General features: G+C 48.3%; 1 protein-coding gene across 7 annotated transcripts in view; it reads right to left on the bottom strand.

The window, feature by feature from the left end:
- The window catches only part of ST6GAL2 (ST6 beta-galactoside alpha-2,6-sialyltransferase 2), a 73,974-nt gene that overhangs the window by 28,700 nt on the left and 25,342 nt on the right, over nucleotides 1-19,932 (bottom strand). For 3 of the 7 annotated variants that reach the window (XM_058534348.1, XM_058534349.1, XM_058534347.1), the window contains exons 2-3: nucleotides 16,477-16,537; nucleotides 5,039-6,040 (exon numbers count right to left, since the gene is read on the bottom strand). In XM_058534348.1, coding sequence (XP_058390331.1) covers nucleotides 5,039-5,984 — 946 coding nt within the window. In that variant the 5' untranslated portion in view covers nucleotides 5,985-6,040; nucleotides 16,477-16,537. Of the gene's footprint in view, nucleotides 1-5,038; nucleotides 6,041-8,490; nucleotides 8,513-16,476; nucleotides 16,538-19,932 lie in introns of those variants that run through there. The other 4 variants (XM_058534352.1, XM_058534353.1, XM_058534350.1 and 1 more) reach the window with 2 other exon arrangements.

Genomic DNA, 19,932 nt, shown 5'->3' with positions numbered 1-19,932 from the left:
CTGTGCTCGGCAGTGAAGTGCCAGGGCAACCAGCACCGCTGGGCACTGCTGCTTTGATTTATATTAAGAAGCAGTTTTATCCACTAATGCTTTTGCATCATCAATGCAAACGTCAACAGTTATCAAGCCCTCTGTGTGTTATTATAAAAATAGTCTTCACCTTGTGAACCCCTGAAAGGGTCTTGGGGACCCCGATCATAAGCAGACCACGCCATGTGAATTGCTGAACTGGGGCAACCCCCTGACAAGCCAGGGAGTGAGAGGAGGCTCCAGAGGGTGAGGTGACGGCCAGGTCCTCAGGGGTCATCAGGACAACAGCAGGGCAAGAAGCGTGATGCTCGTACGCCTAAAGCACAGCTCTCCCACTAAACCACGCTGCCCTTAGACACAGCCCATCTAAAGGTAAGGCGAACAAGCCAAGGATCCCAAGCAGTGATGCATTTCAAGTTAATCAGATAGTAATTCCGAATTAATCATATCTCCCCTAAAAGTGTTCCAGGTTTTAAACGTCAGTGTTCCACAGTGAGGTGTGTTTTAAGCCTTTGAACAACTTCACAAAGCACCTGCCCAGAAATGTCATCTAGCTTATCTCCTTTGGAAGGGGTACAAGTCTGTAGAGTTAAAAGGCCAATTTCATAGCGGAGGCAGGGAGGTAGAGACGGAGGCTGTGGATGGAGACGGAATCTCCCTAAAACTGTCAGTGAGCAGAACTGGATCCGCATGGGGGCGGGGGTGGGGGGGCGCCGCATGGCGGAGGACGGCCTGAGAGTGTGTCTATCATGCAGACACGTTTTGTAAATGTATGCCTGGCTGTGCATCTCCCTGATAATGTGCCTTAAAAACTAAGCTGTCCATTAATATTTAGAAAAGAAGGAATGATCAGACAGCAAGCACAAGGGGAATAAAATAAAGCGTCATTTCTGGAGAAGACATTTCCAGGCTAGAGCGGTTTCACGCTGACCTTGAGAACAGAGCCAGGCTAAGTCCACTCACTGACGGGATATTAAAACCCTTCAAGGAGCAGCCAGCCAGGAGGTGCCCCAGCACTAAGTCACTGCCCTGCCTTGGGCACTGCACCCCACTCCTCCTCCTCCTCTTCTCCCGCACTCCTCCAGAAAACTAAATCTGAAACAGCAAGGGAGCAAAACCCTCCAGCCTTTAGGAAATGGCCTGCCAAACAGAGGACATCTCTCTCCCGCCTCCACTGCCCCGCCTATCGCTCCTTTCACGGGGACTCCTGCACCTTAACGGACTTCCTCCATGCCCTCCCATCAAGGCTCTTGAGCAACCTCTCTAAAATGAAAGCTGACCCATCATCCACTCCTCTGCTTCAAAGATCTCGATGCCTCCGCACCACTGGCCCAGGGGTCATAGCCGGAGTTTCTGGAGACCCAGAAAGGGGGTCGAATCCAGGCTCTGCCCACTGTGCCTCTGCATACCTCCATTTCCTCATCTGTAAAACAGGAATAATCCTATCTGTCAGTTAAGGCTGCAAGGCTTACAGCAGTTAACACATAAAAGCATTTACAACAGGACCTTGCCTGCAGTAAACACTCTATGAGTGGTAGCTATTATTACAAGCACTTAGGGAAGCCTAATTTCCGTACAATGATGCACAAGAACATCCATGAGCTGACCTCTTGCCCACCTGTCCAGGTTCTCTCTCCTCCCACTCCCAGCGCCTAGTCCTCTCCGAAGCTCTCATCACCTGCACACCGCATACCGTGCTGTTCCTCACCTCCCGGTTACGCTGGCCTTTGGCCTGGATCCCCCTCTTCTGAGCAGTCTTTGCTAACCCCCACTCTCTGCCCAGCCATCAGGCCTCACGGTGGGTTAGGATTCCATTGTCACTTCTTCCCTGTCAGTCTACATACCTCTGCCCTCCTAACCACAATATTGGAATTGTCTGTTTATGATCTGTCTTCCCCACTAGACTGCAGAGGATTTGAGGTTTAGGTCTGTGCCTTATTCATCTTTGTGTCACTAGTGGCTAGCATAGTATCAGGCCTCAGAGAGATGGGGATCAATAATCAATGCTTGGTAAATGACTATATGATCTGATATCTCGCTTTTTTTTAGGTAAGGTATCAGGATATGCCAAACCCCAAGCCTGTACCACCAAGTGCTCTGTGCCCCACTCCCTACACACTCCCTTCTCACCTCATTTCCTACACGCTTTCCAGCATTTGAGTTCCAATTACACAGATCCTAATCTCCCCTCTCAAGGCTACTACTGTTCAGAGCAAACATTTCTCCTCTGTAGTGTGTTTCCACAGGACTGCTGGGAGGTGATCTCACTACCAAATTATTACTGTTTATATGTATGGGTGAAAAAACATCATCTCACGACTCTAGGAAACAATGTTCCATGTTTCCAAACAGTTCAGTTTGCTTTTCAACAACATATTCAAAGTGGAGGTGTTCACAACTGCTACACTGTTCTTCTCAAAAACTGCAAGGTACAACTGTCTAACGGAACAGGGGAAACAGCAGCAACCAGCACAGGGAGCCTGAGGGCAGGCGATAAGCAAGTCTGAGGTGCAACTGGGTCTCCCCGTCCTAGGGGGAGATTTGCTGAGCATGCAGGGACAGTTCAGCCTGGAAGGGGCCTCCGGCAGGGCTGATGACGGCGAGTCTCAGGTACCCTTCTAGCTCTGCCCTCAGTTTTTCATAAGACCATGACCTTTTTTAAGTCTTCTGATCTTCACTTAGCCAATTCACAAGTAGATATTGAGGGGCCAAGATGAATAAAGATAAATAGTAGTACAGCACGCTGCAACATTCCAAGTTGCCTGAAGGAATCTGCTCTGAGAATTTGTTTTTATTAAGAGAGTGGTTGACAACTGTGTGTTAATAAGCATGCGTACATTTAGGTGAGCAGGAAGGAGAAATGTCGGCCCCTGGCCTGCACGAGTGCTGATGCTAAGAGATACCAGCTTATAAAAATGAAAGACTTTTTGTTTTTACAAATTGAACGATGCTACGGTCACATACTCTTAAAATGAAAGGTACAAAAATTAGATTCAAAGGAATCTAGGCAAAACAATAAAGATAATTTTAAGAAAACTTCTGAGTGTGTTCTGATTCTACCATTCTAATCACGAAGCTGCATGTAAGTGCCGACAATGTAAATTAAATTTGGATACTAGAAACTAACAAGGACATAACTGACACTCCACATTCCCCAGAAACGTGTAATCCCAGCGTGTTTCACACTCTCTTCCAAATTCTGAATGGAGTAGAGTTTACAAGGCTCTGGTCAGGGATATTTACGCCAGAATAAAGTGCAAGGGACTTCTCCCCAACGTGCATGAGCAATCCGAATATGCAGCTGCGATGCAGATGTTTAAACACAGCAAAACAAAACCAGAAGCAAGTTACTGCCGTTAAAGCATAATACTTAATTCCTTCTTACATTATTAATAACGGTCCTGGGAAACGAGAAAGAACTGTAGTGTTACTTCACCCCAGGGACCTCTAAACCACTACTCTCTCCTCATCAACTGCAGGCTGCTCTGCTCCGGCTTTGGCCACGCGTGACATCATGAGCCTGTTACAACGTCAGCACAGGGACGCTGGGACCCAGACCGCAGGCCCAGAATTGTACCCTGTTTTTTTAACTTTTTAAAAATTTCACACTCAGCCTCATTCCCAAGAACCTCTGAGATGAGGTCTGGGCTGTGGAGCCTGATTATAATGGCATCACCCTATTTCACGATGGCTCTGGAATGTGAGCCACTCTTCAAGGAATGTCAACCACTCTTCAAGGACACAGAACAATGAATGGGTCCAAGAAACAACAGCTACTCCTTTCTAACAAGTGGGCAATGCCTCCTGAACGTCCCTCCCAGATTAGCTAGGCGTTAACACCATCTATGACGAGAATGTGTTGGACACCGTTGCTTTACATCTGGACTGGAGCCCCGAGGCGGTGTCTGGTTCACATTTGTTTTCTTGGCACCTAGCAGAGGCTGGCACACAGGAAGGGCTGACTACATGTTTGCTAAATGACAGAATGAGCCTAAAGGGCCCAGCTGCCTGTTCACTGGTGCAGCAATGGAATTAGCCTGGGCACACAGGGAAGTCTAAGGCCTTAAGGCAAAAACTGAAGTTTCCTGAGGAAGAAGGAATTCTGCCTCCAGTTTCCCACCTGCCCTGCACATTTCCAGCTTCAGACTGCAATATCCACTCGTACCTGAATCCCTAGACGTGCCGGTCCCCACAATCGCAGGAGCAAGTCCCTACAATACTACTTTCTTTCTCTCTACATATATATCCCGTCAGTCTGTTTCTCTGGAGAGGCCTAATACAGGAACTACGAATCAGATGTCTTTCCAGGCTCTTGACATGGATTTGAAAAGAGTTCAGAAGGGAAGATGGAAGCCCAGGGCGTGGTCGCATTATCTACCGTCTTGGAGAAGGTCCCTGCGAGGTGCAGTGGCCAGGACCCAAAAGTTGGATTGGGGCCAAGGGGTGGGAGGTCAGAACCCATTGTTCGGACAGGAATAACATTCTCCACAGGAGCCGGGCTCTCCTCAGAGCCCACAACGCCGGTTTAGTCCCTAGGTAACTACCATCATCATCATGTATACTTCTCTACGGAGTCGAAACCCCTAACCGTCATCGCCCCGTGGGAGCTCTGCTCTCCTCTCCCCTCCTCCTGCTGCTCTCCCACAATTGTGCCACACAGCGGCTTCACCGGGCTCCGCGGGCCAGGCTGGGAGCCCATCAACGCACACCAGGGTTTCTAGGGGACGTGCATTCCGGGCAGGGGCAGTGAGAAGCCCGCGGCCGCAGAGGGCGGGGCGCCGGCCCTCCACGCCCCCGGCTCCCAGCTCCGGGGAGAAGAGCTCTGCTCCCAACTGCCCCAAACGACACCCCTGCTGGGATCCCAACCGGGCTCCGTCCCAGCGAGGGAAAGCACCCGAGGACCCTCGGGACAACGTCAGACGCATCCAGCGCTGGACCCCCGGTCTGCCCCGCCAGGAGCTCCAGGGGCCAGCCCGCTGCCGCGCCGCGCCCCCGCGAGCGCACCCACCTATCTCCGGGCCCAGGGAGGAGTTGAGGATGGCGCCGGCCGACATGACCACGGCGCAGCTCCGCAGCCCGCGCGGGTGCAGCCGGCCCAGCGGCACGGGCGGCACGAGGCGGCGCCAGCCGAGCGCCGAGAAGGGCGGCTCCGTGCCGTCGAGCGTGCGCACGCGCACCCGGCGCCGCAGCTCGCACAGCAGCTCCGCGCGGCCCCGCCCGGCCGCCCGCCGCCCGCGGAAGCGCACGCCGTGCTTGTTGGCGCTCAGGTAGTCCCTCATGGCCTTCTGCAGGCGCGGCGCGAGCATGCGCGCCGACACGGCCCCCTGCCACAGCCGCTGCAGGAAGGCCCGGGACATGGAGGCGGACGGCCGGGCGCCGTCGTCGCCCTCCTCCAGCGCGCGGCTCCGGCCCTGGTGGCGGGGCCTCTTCCTCACCCGCCGCCTCTGGGCCTGGCCCGCCGGCAGAAGCCCCTCCGGCCGGCCTCGGTCCTCGGCGGAGAGGGACCCCAGCGTGCCCCGAGGGTGGCTGTGCGACTCGGGCTGACCAGCAGCGAAAAAGTAGTCGTCGTCCTCCGGGTAGAAGGCACTTTGAGACTTCCTCCCGATCTGGGATGACAAGAACTCTGCTCTGTTTTCAAACCCATCTTGCACCTGGGCCCATTTCTGCAGGTCGCCGGGCCCCCTGGGCAAGGGGCCAGCCGGGTGTCCCTGGAGCAGCCCGTTGTTGGTGCCCACGCCGTCCGGCAGGGAGGGCTCCTGCACGGCGCCCATGATGGCCCTCTGCTTCCCCTGCAGGGGCAGGAGCCTGCGGGTCTCCAGGAAGGAGACGGAGCTGGGCGCAGGCTCAGCAGGGGTGCTGTCGGTGAAGTAGATGAAGATCACCACGAAGAGGAGCCCCCACGCAAAGATCCCGCAAAGCATTCGTTGTCTCCATTGCTTCAAGTGTGGTTTCATGGCAGGTCTCTGGGGTCGGCACCTGAGGTCCTAAAGCGCTGGGAGGTGGAATGAACCTGAAAAACAGCCAGGGCTACAGTTAGCCAACGTGGGACACCTGCTCAGACATGGCTGGCGACCGTCTATCTTGAGCAGTGATTCTGTAGGGGAGGGTTAGAAGGGGCATCAAAACCAGGATTATCCGGGAGCTTTGGCTAAATTCACATCCCCCCCACCCCGACCTCTGGAAAATAAGGGGCCTCCCCATCTCAGCTAAGGGCGTTGGTAGAGAGGAGGCGGAGTGGGTGTGTATTTGGAAAACCTGTGGAGATAACTCAGTGACATGTCTGACTCCCCACCTTGACAGCTGCTTAATTGGGGCCCATCCCAACAACCTCTCCCTGCATCTGGGTTTCTAGCATTCCAGTTTGGTAAAGCAAACCAGGAGAGATAAGCAGATTTGCCCTCTTTTACCTGCTCATCAGACCACCAAAGGCTCAAAGCTCATATACTGTACAGCGGCACTGCTGTGCGTTTCTAAGGGGTGACAACCGTACCTGATTTTTCATGGTTTCCCCCAGGCCCAGGAGGCTGCCTGGAACATACCAGAAGTCCACCTATAGTCCTAAGTAAGCAACGCTTCAGTGACTGTGGCTGCAGGCGAATGTTATGCCAGGGTGTCTGTGGGCTTCAACAATAGTGCTCTCAAATAATGCCCTCCTACTTCATCCTCACTGTGAGTCTCTGATGGAGTAAGAGGGAAAGCTGTTCAAATTTTAAATAGGGGAGGAGATGAGGAGAGAGCTTGCTGATTCTAGATGAGCCTCCAAGAGAGAAAGGGTGACAGAGGAGGCAGAGATGAAAAGTATAAGATAGAAGGGAAGAGAGAAGGAACCTCTCCTTCATACAGTGTTGCAGCCATATTTACTGCTATGCTGCCATCTGGGAAGCACAGTGCCTGGTACTTAGGGAAACGCTAAAACATTAGTAAGTAATGCACCTAACCTTTAGGAATGTAAGCAAAGCCCCAGAAAGGGAAAAACATAAGGCATGTTCGTGGAACAATAAATGAGCTTGCTGGGGCTTAAGGCTGAGCACTGTGCCCGGCACAGGCAGACACTGCAAGATGACGTGAGCCTGTGTGTGTGTGTGTTGGGGGTGGGGGCTGTGTGTCTGCAGGCGTGCATGGCTGTGTATTGGGGTGATGGGGTGGGACGAAGTAGGGACATTTGGGGAAAACTTAACTGGAAGGCCTACTTGGATGTCTGGGCCACGTGCTGTGTGAGAATGGGGGGGAGTACGTGCTGGGTGCATGGGCTCTCAAGAGATTTCTTTGTAGCAGGGAAGGCAAGGGCAGGGAGGAGTGCAGGGAGACCACCTGGGGTCAGAGGGGGTCACTAGTAGAAATGGGACACTCAGAAAGTGGAGTCTGGCGGGAGGAGCTTGCAGCAAGATCAGCGACTCCTCCAGTCCCTCCCAGCGCAGGCTGACCCACCCCACCAAAGCACAAAGGCATGTGAGGTATGGCCACATGCTGTGGCTGGGCTTTTACTCAGACAGGACTGAAATGAACGCGAGCAATCCCTCGGTCAGTGTAGTTGCTGTGGGAAGCTATGCACTGTCTTTGGTGGGAAAAAGGATATACCAAAGTAAGAAAACCACATTTGCTTTGTGGCTCTGCAGGTGATTAAGGATGTACACAGATTCTTTGACCCTCATCCCATGGAGAGACCGGGTCTATGTCTCCTCCCCTTGAATGAGGGGAGGGATCTGTGACAGCTTTGATCAGTTATCAGGCCCAGGTCCAGTGGCTTCCAATTCCAGCTTCTTAAAACACTTACTTTGGGGGAAGCCAGCCACCAACAGAGACGCCTCTCTAACCAGAGTCCACCACACAGTAAGGAAGCCCAAGCTAGCCCTGTGGAAAGGCCACACACTGCGAGATGCCCAGTGAACCCTGAGCCGTCCCTGCCGCCCCAGACCCGCCACCAAACACGAAGAATGAAGGGGCCATCTAGGATGCCCAGCCCAGCTGAGCTTTCAGATGGTTCCAGCCCTGGCCAACCTCTGGCTGCAACTGCAGGAAAGACCCCAAGTGAGAACCGGCTGAGCCCAGGCAATCCACAGAACACGCGTGATAATGACAGACTCTTGTTTTCAGCCACTAAGTTTTGAGGTGACTTGTAACATCAGAACATCACCGGAACAGGCTCTAATAGCAACGCCAGAGGAGAGGTGCCCCAAACGATTCCCACAATTGTGGCATCCTGGAGAGGAGAGTCCAGTCTCTCAGAGGGATTCTATGAACAGCAACAGTCACTTAAGTGTGTAATTTGTGGCTTTTTAACAAGTGTTTGCTTTACCTTGTCTTCACATGAAAGCAAAGCTGTAGATTTCATTTAGTCATAAATCAAACACACGTATACAGAACATGCTTTCACCAAGTCAGAAACACTGATGCCAAGAAAGAAACATGACAGAAGTAATACCCACAGTTCACTTGCCATGTGCCCAACCCCATGCTTACCACTTTTCCTGGCTTATCTCCTTTGGTCTTCCCAGCACCTAATGAGGTAGGAAATACTGCTATAATCATTTTGTAGATAAGGAAACTGAAGCCCAGAGAGGTTAAGTAACTTGCCCAAAGCCACAGAGAGAGCAAGCAGCAGATATTGCATACAAACGCATCTGCTTGATTCTAGGGCTCATACTTTAACACTAAGTTCTGGTTCCATCTGATCATACCAACCGAGGATATGTGCTAAATAAGGCTTCTCCAACTATCTGTGGTGAAGGATCATGTTTTCCCAAATTGTCACAACCTGCTACTTTTGTATCTCCATTCCTGACCGTCTTGGCTGTCCAATTGCTGTAAACGTTTCTAAATGCTTACTGTCAAGTTCTGTACACACCTCATCAGGAACTGGTAATGAAGGGGACCACACTTTGAGCAGAATCTGCTAAATGACCTTTCTAAAACTGTCCGCTCAGGAGATAGTGCTTCAAACTCTAATGCCCAACCCGAAGATCTAGAAGCTGCCTCCAGTATTTCAACTTTTCTATTAGAAATCAGAAAATTACCCTTAATAACAGTTATTCTGCTTCCACCCCAGCTGAGTACACTGCAGTAGTTCCCACACTAACCACGGGAGCTGGCGCAGCCTCACGACTCGAGCCTCAGTCTCACAGGACTGCCCCCACTCCAGACACCAGCCCTCAGTGGGTCCCCCGGCCACCTGCACTTCTGACCCTTTGGGTACCAATCTGGGAGGGTCCCATGACACCCTTCGGGTTCCATAATTTGCTAGAATGACTAATAGAACTCAGGAAAGCACTATACTAATTATATTTCTTTTGTAAGGGACACACGTAGTTCAGGGTGTGGGTTAGGAGAGTCCCAAAATGCAGAGATTCCATGCCCTCTCTCCCCCTGGTGTCAGGGAACACCACCCTCTTGGGACATCGATGTGTTCACCAACTACAAAGCTCCCACAAGCCTTGGCATCCAGAGTTTTTATTGGTGCTTCATTAGGTAGGCATGATTGATTGAATCATTGGCCATGTGACTGAATTCAATCTCCAGTCCCCTCCGCTCCCCAGAGGTCAGGCTAACCTGAAGGCCCCCAGCCTCTAATCCCACGGTTGGTCTTTCTGGTGACCAGCTCCCACCCTGAAGCTATAGGGGCTCACCAAGAGCCACCTCATTAGCACAACAAAGACATTCCTATCAGGAAATTCCAAGAGTTTTAGAAGCTCCTGCCAGGAACCCAGAACAAAGATCAGACAAATAATTACTCCACAACAAGGCTGTAGTAGCTAATTTAAAAGGCAGTCTTTCTGCTTCAGGCTGGAAATCCTCATTAGCTGGCTACCCTGCCCTGAGCAACAGCTCTAGGGGCTTATTCTGGTGGATTACTCAAGAATGGGAGGTTTCTTATTTCAGCATTTGCTTGAGAGACTATTTTTAAAACACAAAGTCAAAAGGTGAGGTGTGTGCAAAGTTGCAGGAGGTGCAACAATGGAAAGGAACCCTTGCTCTGTAGGGAGGACTGAAAACCTCTAGCCCTAGGGCTCGGAGCTGGGGGCCAGTGCCCTCCGAGCCAGATGACCCTTAGTTGCCTGGGAGCAGCAGAGTCAGGAAGCTGTGAAGCCCAGAGTGGAGCCGAGAAAGTGAACCTGCTGTATCTCATGGCAGGATTCAGAGTCATACAGACTTCATTACACGGAAACGCCTAGTTCCCAACGGAAGACATGCGGAGTCTTCTTTTTCATGGGGAGATGACAGACATGAAAGGGAGGGAGAAGAATGAGAGGAAGTCTGGGGACACAAAGAAAGTAAAGGAAAAGCCTAGCAGGACAGAGGGGGCTGCTGTGGGGCCAGGACCCTGGGACAGTTTTATTCTCTCTGCCCAGTCTGCTGGGAGGTGGAAAGGGTGGGATCTGTGAAGCTCTATGAGCACTGTGCGAGGATTAAGTATCACAGTGCAAAGAATGATGATTTTTCATAAGGAAAGACTGACGCAGCTCCTAATGCACAAGAATAACAGAAAGGAGTGGGCTTGCTGCCTCCGCTCAGGATTAGGCTTCAACTCTTAATAATCCAAATGCCTTCCCTGAAACCAATGTCCCTGCAAACCTTCTGTTGCCAATTAAAGCAACATTCTCCAAACTGGTTAAATCTCAGTGCAACAGCAAATCCTCTGCTAGCAAAACGCTACAGAAATCATTATACGCATCATGGGTAACGCTACAGAAATCATTATACGCATCATGGGTCCCAGTCATCCGCAATTTGGTGAAAATCCAGGTTAGAGAGAGGGCAAGGACATCATCAATGTTACAGCCATTCTTTTCCTTAAAATGACCATAACGCCTAACGGGAAGAAATGTTTGGCTAAGCAATAGGAAAAAACACATTTTTTCTCTATTATTGTACATCTGAATATTATAATGATACAGCTTAAACAAAGTCATGTCTGTGATACTTGTTGCTGTATCCCTTCATTAGCTGGGGCATCAGGGCGCATCAGGGAGATGTAAGAGACCCATCAGCCACATCATCTGTCCCCAGGCGCCAATGAAGACGTGCACGCTAATCATATGCTCACGTCGCTGTCGGGGATGGTTTACACGGCTGAGTTCTTGCCAGTTTTCCTTTGGGAAGAACTGGTGAGATTACGTGCATAGTTTGTGTGATAAGGCTTTCTCTTCTTTTCCATAGCAATTCTAACACTATTACCTGGCTGTGCTAAGGTTTAAATTCTGTGTATGTTCTCTGCCTATTTGAACTACTTTCCTCCATTCCCAATTTTCTCCCACTTTCTGTTGCCTTTCTAGCCAGGGAACCTTGTATGGTAACACCAAGGCAACGATGACAGACAAAATAAAAAATGACCACTGCTAGAAATTATTCTGATTGTGCCAACTGCTCAGGAATTTCGGTGTCCATGTCTTAGAGGCTAATTCTCAAAGAAATGAGCCACATTTCTGCATAGAGATTCAAATTATACAAGCGTGTTTAAATTCTCCTTCAAATCATTCAGAAGGAAATCACGTTTTCCAAAATGCACAATTTATTACAAGTTGTCAGATGAAATTATGAAATGTAAGCACTGCCACATATGAACATTACAATGCAGCTCAGGGTTAATACAGCCACCTTATTTTGCTGAAGGGTAAAGAGAAGTTAATTCTGGGCTTTGCCACTTTAATGATGTCCCTTTTAAGCCCTAAGGTTGACAAGCTTGATCCTCAGTTTTCTTGAATGGAGAGTATATTTTAACACACTTTGATTGACGTGTCTGCTACCACTGCCATCTGGCCAGGTTTTCTGTTGGTCTGAGAAACACTGGTGTCTTTTTTCGTGGAGAAGGTGTCTGAACTGATCTTAAATCTAAGCCTTTATTTTAAAGTTGAAATAAAGGTTTAGTGTGTGAGCTATAGTGAGGGACTCATGTATCTTAATAGCCTTCAGGACTCATTTTCTTTCAAGAATCATCTTTCTAAAATTAGCTCTTGTCACATATCCAAGAAAACACTCAGTCTGCTGAAAAGAGGAAGGTACCACCCCCAGCTGGAATCCTTCTCTCTCTTCACAACCTCATGGGCTCCTTTTAAAGATGACCACTTTTCTCCTCTTGTCTTTTCTCATTCTTCATTTTGTAAGAAAGCCTCCAGACAGCTAAATGCATAACACTAAGGCTCCACTCCTTAATTCATTCCTTCTCTAGTCCCAGCCCCTTCTTAAGCTAATATCCAGTAAAACAGAAAGAATAAGGTCAGCCTGGTGAAACAGTGCTCAGTGGCGGAAGGGCAGCCCCTATACAATGCGTCCCTGCAGAGCCGCCAATTCATTGTCCCAGAAGGGCAGCCCCACTGTGGGAGGCATGAGCTCCCGCGGGTGGGCGAGGCAGCTTCTTCAGGCTCAGGCCAAGTCTCCTTGTGACCAGGAGCTGCTGCAATCTTGTGTGAGAGGGGGTCACTGCTAGGGCTGGTGGACTCAAGTGAGCTCGCCTGGCCAAGGCACAGTTTAAAATATTAGCGGCAGGGCTCTGAGGGAGGGGACCCACTGCTTCCCATCCTCGCCAGCCAGGCAGGAGTGCCTGGGCGGCTCCAGGCAGGAGTAACCAGTTGTTGCACGGGTAGGTGAGCGTCAACAGCAGTCACGTGGTAGTCAGGGTGGGGGGTGAACTAGCAGCGGCGGTTAGGGACGCTGCCTTTACCAGATGCCTGCTATGCGCCAGCACTGACCGAGCACTTCGTGTGTATTGTCTCGTTTTAATTCTTCATTCTCAGTTGACTTGTCACAACAAACGCCTTAGTAAATGTTATTATTCTCATGTGGCATATAAAGAAACTGAAGTTCTAAGTGGTTCCCCTCTTGTACATTGTTCCCAAACCCCTATCTTTTTGCTATCATGAAGCCAAGGGAAGTAGCACCATGCTTAAAATTTTAATGAGATTTTTTTCTCTCTGCCACAAAGTTTTATGCTGAATTTCAGGCTAGCTCCCTAAATCGACCGGCAGACCACATGATACTCTTACATCCTATTTTCCCTGACATCCCTGTTTTTGATCGCTGAATCTTCCCAGTTACACCTCAGAATCAGCCCCCCCCTACCGCCCGTACTCGGCATTCACTGGAGAGAGCTCAGCCTCAGCGCACCAGCCAGGTGGATTCTGCCCAGTCAGAATGGGATGCCAATTCAGCACCATTTCCAAAGAGGCTGCAGCTGTGAAAGCCCACAATCTCAAGGAGTTCGTTATCTAGGTAGGAAGACAAATGATTCTGATGGCTTTGCTTCTCTGTCCCAGGATGGGTGAATGCACAAAGGAGTGATATGGATTAAAGTAATCCTGGAGTGCTTCAAAGAGGACTAGAGCTGGAAACTGAAGGACACATCAGTATGGAAGGGAGTCAGTCACGTCCAGCCAGTGGAACACCTGAGCCAAGTGTGCCTGGGATGAGAATACGCATGGTGAACAGACTGGTGACCGGGAGTGATGGACTCAGGCTGGACACGGGTGGGCCACTCTTATTATGACAATGGTATTATCTTTCTAGGCAAATAATTTCAGCAGTACAAGGTTTCTCTTCAAGTGACGGGGCAGATGGGAAATAGTTTAAAAGGCAAAGACTCACATATGTGAGCCCCTCTGGGCAGCTCTTAGCTTTCAGAACGTTCTGCAATGAGGTGGCAGGTGCTGTTGGGCGGGAGGGGGTGGAAACGGTCCAGACGTCTATTACTGGTTGTGCAGAGACAACACAAGCTGCCTACCAGCTAGGGTCTGGTGGCTTCCGGAAACAGCATTCGTCTGCTCTGGACATGCTGGCCTGTTTGTTTTATGATAATTAGCATTCAAATATTTACACTTTGTACCAATAACGTGCCAAGGCTCATGACTAAAGCTGTAAATTAGCTTCAGCACTGATGTTTAATAGTCAAGAAGATGGAAGGTTGCATACCTGCCACTGAGATTTGAAAGTTTTATACTCTGATTCCTCAAACATAAGTGGGCTTCAGGTAAAGTGTAGGTGGCCAGCAGATGGCTCTTATAAGGAGGGCTCTGTACCAACAGAAGCCACCCTTTCTTAGGAAAAGCACGCCCCCTGTCCTCGCCCGCGAGGGCTCCAGAGCACCACTGTGGGCTGGGAGTGGAAGGGTGTGTGGTGGCAAGGGAATGCTGGCACCCCTCCAATGGCAAGTCAGGACACCATCCCTGGTGCATGCACTGGGTGCTCCAGCATGAGACTGACAACTGTACCATTTAGGAGGAGTAAACACAATGTCTGGTTGACCAGAAAGCCCTGTGGTCAGACAGCCTGTTCAGATCCTTGCCAGTTGTGTAGTTCTGGCTAACCCCTTTGAAACGCAGGGTCTTCATCCAATGGGAGTCATAACACTGCCTGGATCATCACTGCTCTGTGAGACGAATGAATAAGGTACTGCATGTGACAGGCTCAGCACAGTGCCTGACCCAAAGTGAGAGCTCAATCAACATTATTTTTCAGTCCAGCTTCTGAAATTCTGTAGAAGTAAAAACATGGTATAACAAGCATGGATTTCACAGTAGGAGTACTGGTCCCACCTATATACACTTGACAGTTGCCCAATAGGCATCCCTCTCTTTAAATGACCCCAAACTGACGTGCCCTGGTTTAGATCAACACGAGCACCAGACTCAAGCTAATAAGCACTAAATAACCCCTGCCGAAACAGAAACCTCTCTCTGGCGCTTCAGTCTTAAACAGTAAACCTGTCGTGGACTGGCTGTCTGATGAGTGTCTTCTGATGGATTCATTGTGATGATCAGCTTACTATAATTTACGCTGCTAAAATTCCACAAATATTTATTAAGCCTACAGTAAGGTTGAATATATAGCATATGACGCTTTGCCCTTGGGGAACTGAATTAAGTTCTTGGGGAAATTAAGATTTACATTCTTGAGTAACAAAAGAGTGAATAACAAGTACACTAAAGATTCAAATTCCCAAATCTCTCTTCAGTCCAGACAATAAGGCCCGTCACAAGGCTCAGAGAAGAAAGGGTGCTTAGGAGAAGCCCTTCCAGGGACTTCAAAGGCTCGTGCGGCACTTGTTTCTCCCATCAGAAAGAGTGTTTTATGTAACAAGAGCCACATCTTAAAAAAACTAAACGCGTTAGCTCCACCTCCACAGATCTGCGCGGGAAATCTCAAGTGTACCATGGAGGGAAAAACAGAAGCTGGAAAAGCAAACACACAGAATCGTGCCATTTATGTAAGATTTTAAAACACCCACAAAAACTTCAGCCTGCAGTTACCTCTGGAAGGGAGGAAAGAGCCTGGATGAGGGGAACGGAGAGAGGATGCTCACATCATTGCTCGAGTATTTCCCTTCTTAGAAAGAAAAGATCTGAAGTCATGTGGCAAAATAGTAACATGTATTAAATCTGGGTACATAAACTCACTTGTTATATCATTTTCTCTATTTTACACAGATTTAAAGTATTTATAATTTTAAACAACAAAGTTGTAACAATAAAAGTTGTAACGAAAGCTGTAAAATCAAGAAAGGAAAATCATTAACTGTGTTTATATATACATCTCTAATTCCTAATCTCTTTGGGTAATAATTCCTGCTAATACATTAGCACAAAATATAAATCTAACATTTTGCACTGGATTACAGCTTTGCGTAAAACTTTTATGCGACAACCTTATCGGTCTAGAAAAGACTAACTTAAAGCTATAGTGATTTAGGAAAGCACGGTTGCGCACTGAGCTCACGCTGGAACGAGGACTCCGGCCCTGGCTCTTGCCACCCGTGTGATTTTGGGCAAGTCACCTTACCTCTTGCAGCCTCCGCTTCAACTTCTGTACAATGAAGATAATCCTAACCTTAAAGAGTTGTTATAGAATAACATATTTTAAATGAGAAAATGCAAATAAAGCACCTATTGTTACTACCATAAACAATAAGTCTCTAAAAATATCAGCTGTGCTGTGTGGTCACAGGCTCTGTGCTAAGGGCTGATGTGTACCATCGTCTTTACTCCTAACTGCCTGGAAGACGGAGCCTCTCCTAGTCTCGTGTTTCCATTTGGAGGGATGTCTATCTAGAGTTACATCTCGGCCTCTGTTCCACCTCCTAAATCCTCCGCACAGAAAAGGTGTCCCCAGTCCACTCAGAGACAGCGATCATGGCATGAACCTCTGTAGACACAAAATGAGTTGGCCCAAAGTCTAGATTGGGGTGTCTGGGGAAGAAAAGGGAGGACTGGCAATCCAGTTTGTTCCTGAGAGCCAGGCCACAAGTTTTGCATGACTTTACCAGGAATGCACATAATATTTTAATCTTCAGCTGTGTGACATTCATAGGATCAACTAAAGCACTGAGCGGTTATTTCAGTGTCCCTCAAGTCCTATGGTCTGGGAACTATGGTGAAGCCTATTTTATGGATGAAAAACATGAGTCACAGAGAAGTTACTTAAAAGTCCCACCGTTAAAACGTGCTAGAGCTAGGACAGTACCTGGTATAACTGTAGGCATCAAAATGAGGACGATGATGTTCGCTCTCCTCACTTCCCAGGGCTGTTGAAAGAGCCAGGGAAAAAAATGTAAGAACATCTTAAATTTGGATGTCCTAGAAATTCATTCAGTTTTCATGATATGAAGAATTATCAATATTCAGATTTAATTATTATGTCAAAGTAATCTTAGCTGATTTTTTGTTTCATAAAATAAGAGTAGATAAAAAGAGGATCCTGGTATACATACAAAAATCACTTTTGCAGATGTAGAGGTCCAAGTGAAAATCGTAGGCAGGTGAGCATTCTTCTGGGCAAGTAAAGATGGTAGAAGTTTGCTTTGCAAAGCTATTTAGTGGCTTTAGTAATGCGTCCTTAACACTCCTGAGGTTTGGTTTTGAGGATGGAACTTTTAAAACCTTATTAAGAGAAAATACCAAGTTGCTAAATGACCTAACAGCTGCTCCTTATGATAGGACACATTTTCCATAAAAATAACAGGATAAGCCAGCATCCTCCTGGGGTAGTAATTGTAATAGAAGACATGAAATGGGAGAAATACACTAATTTTTATCTTAAAACACATATACACACATTACGGAGACAAATATGAAACCAACTTGAAGATTTAATACAAACATGAGACATCAAAGAAATTTCTCACTGCAGAGCTTTCAACTCGCCCTCTGATCTTCCAAAGCTGAATGTTCTTCTCCATCCATAGGTCCCCCTATGGGAAAGCTGAGCAGCTGGGGTGAGACTCACGAATAAGGACCCCCAGCCAACTTAAGAAGAACCTAGAGCAAGTTAGTAAAAAGGTGCCAGATTATGAAATAATTTCTGAAGTTTCTAACTCTGAGGATAAGCTCACACTTATAATATCCTCTAATTGCCAACAGACCCCATCAGGGCCAGTCGCTGAGTCACAGTTCCCACGTGAACAGCAGAACAAGCTTTTTCTGTATCTGTGCATGGACGTGGGAGCACAGTGCTGATTTTCCGTTACCCATTCGCTCATGATTGTATTCATTCATAAAGTCTACAGGTATCTGGACACCTACCACATAATGAATTCTAGGTATACAATGCTGAGCAAATCAAATGTAACTTCCCCTCGCTGAACTTACAGTCATGTGGGAAAGAGAAACAAAGTCTACAAACCTTGACGGATACTGTGCAGTCTTAGCTGATTCTTTTCACCACATTCCCTCTTACTCCATGACCTTCCTCCATTCACAGAGATAAACATAAGATGTCCCATGCCCAAAGGATAATTGTCATAAAGGAACTGGGAGAGGATTACGTCAATTCTTGACTTTCAAGTTCAAAAACTGTATTTCAAGGGGTGGGCAGGGGGAGGACAAAAATTTGGAAGAATACTTGCTGAGCCAGTTTTCTTTTGCCCAAGGAGAGATAAAAATTATCCTGGGCTGACAGAAAAGGAGAGTGGAAATTGAAACAGAAGAATTAGATACTCAAAATATAGCTTAAGTTGAATTTAGATAAAGTTGCATTTCTTGAACACTGATGGATGTGGATTGAAAAAATACACCTGCTACATGAATGTATGGCTATAATTGTGCTACATTTTCTATCTATTAGATTCTGGCAAGGGTCTCTGAAGGGGGTTCTAACATCCTGCAAACCCCAAACCTACTGGGTTAACACCAAGAGGAAGAGGATACCGAACCCTAGGTAAGTGTGGAGACTGAATGGAGTGGGGATCTTGCCCCGCTCTGCACCTTGAATCTGGGGACATGCAAGTCTTGCAGGAATTCTCCACCCAACTGGAAATGGTAGCACAGTAATGACTGTGTAAGCCGGGGTTTTCTGTGCCCGGAAGGGCCTGGAAGAAAAACCAAATGCAGCCCTCAAAGTAGAGAGAATCCACAGACGTAAAGGGGATTTGCAGGCATGGGCATGGGCATGGGGGGAGGATGGCAGTAGGGGCAGCATGTACTGTAATGCACTACAAGGCAGCAGACCAGGACACACAATGCCCAGACAGTAAGTGGATGCTGACTAAGGTCTAGACAATTCCCTTATGTCACGAGACTATCTAAGCTCCCAGGAGTTAGAGGGGAAACAAAGAACCTAAATCACCTATGCTATGTCAACTTCGTTTAATTTAATCAACTGAAAAAGGTTGGCTGGAATGGCAGTTAGGTTTTCCAATACTGAGTGGAATGGTGTCTCAAAATACAGCTTAAGTTGAATTCAGATAAAGTTGCATTTCTTGAACACTCGTGCCTGTGGACTGAAAATATAGACCTGCTACATAAATTTATGGCTAGAACTGTGCCCTGGTGGCGCCATGAAAACCCTGTAAATAGCAGCAGTGTATTGTTTGATACAGCACTGGAAGGGGAGAACATGGTGCAAAAAGATTGGGCAGGGTTCTGCTCTGCTGTACTCAGCGTGGCTAGGAGTCGGAATCTACTGGACAGCACTAACAAATAATTGTGCTACATTTTCTATCTACTGATGCTTCCCCCATTTATATCCATAGCCTTTTCTCCCCTGAACTGCAGATCCACATAACCAACCGCTTGTGTGTTATCTCCACTTTAATGTTTTCTAGGAATCTTAAACTTCACATGCCCAAACAAAACATCTGTTATTCTCTTTTCCTCCCTAAGTCTTCCTCATCCAGTAAATAGCATGGCCATTCGCCCAGCTGCCCAGGTCAAATACTTTGGTTTGATTGTTCTTGATTCTTCTTTCTGCTTAAACCCATATCCAATCCCAACCACCAGCAAACCTTGACAGCCCTAACTCTACAATATATCTAGACTCGCTCGCTGGTGGCCTTCTCCCCTGCTCCAATGTGGTCCTAGCCACCTCTCAGCTGCTCTGGTTATTAACCTCAGAATGGGTCTCCCTGCTTCCATCCTGCCTCTCTTCTGCGGATGCTCCAGGCAGCAGAGTGACACCTTTAAAATGGAAACTTAACGTAGCTGGTTGCTGGCTCTCAACTCTCCTTCTTCCCTCACATAAGACACGTTCAGCACATGGTGTGCCCCGCTTGTCTCTCTGACCTCATGTCCCATCACTTCCCCCTGGCCCTTGCTGCTTCTCCTCCTGGCCCCTGCTGCTTCTCGAACACACTCAGCTCCCACCCACCGCGTTTGCACTGGCCCTCCCTTCTGCCTGGAGCAATCCTCCTCTGGAAACTGGCCTGCCTTTCCCCGTGCTTTGGCAAAGTCTCAGCTTTATTCCGAAAGGATTACCTGCAGTACTCTCTCATCCCCTCCTGCTCCTAGCTGGCTTTGTTGTCATTTTTGGTACTGATCGCCACCTGACACGTTCATTTGTTTACTGCTTTGCTTCTCCAGCGGGCCGAAGCTCTGGGAGGGAGACCTGTCTTTCCTCAGTGCCCAGAGCAGGGCCTGGCCCAGCGTAAGTGCACAGCCCCTCCGGGAAGGAGGCTGGGAAGGAAATGAGTGAGGGGCTCCAAGA

This window comes from Diceros bicornis, chromosome 40 (assembly GCF_020826845.1).
Source record: "Diceros bicornis minor isolate mBicDic1 chromosome 40, mDicBic1.mat.cur, whole genome shotgun sequence".
In the NCBI taxonomy this organism is placed as follows: domain Eukaryota; kingdom Metazoa; phylum Chordata; class Mammalia; order Perissodactyla; family Rhinocerotidae; genus Diceros; species Diceros bicornis.
The sequence above is the reverse complement of the archived record's forward strand: the minus strand, read 5'-3'. Positions and strand labels throughout refer to the sequence as shown.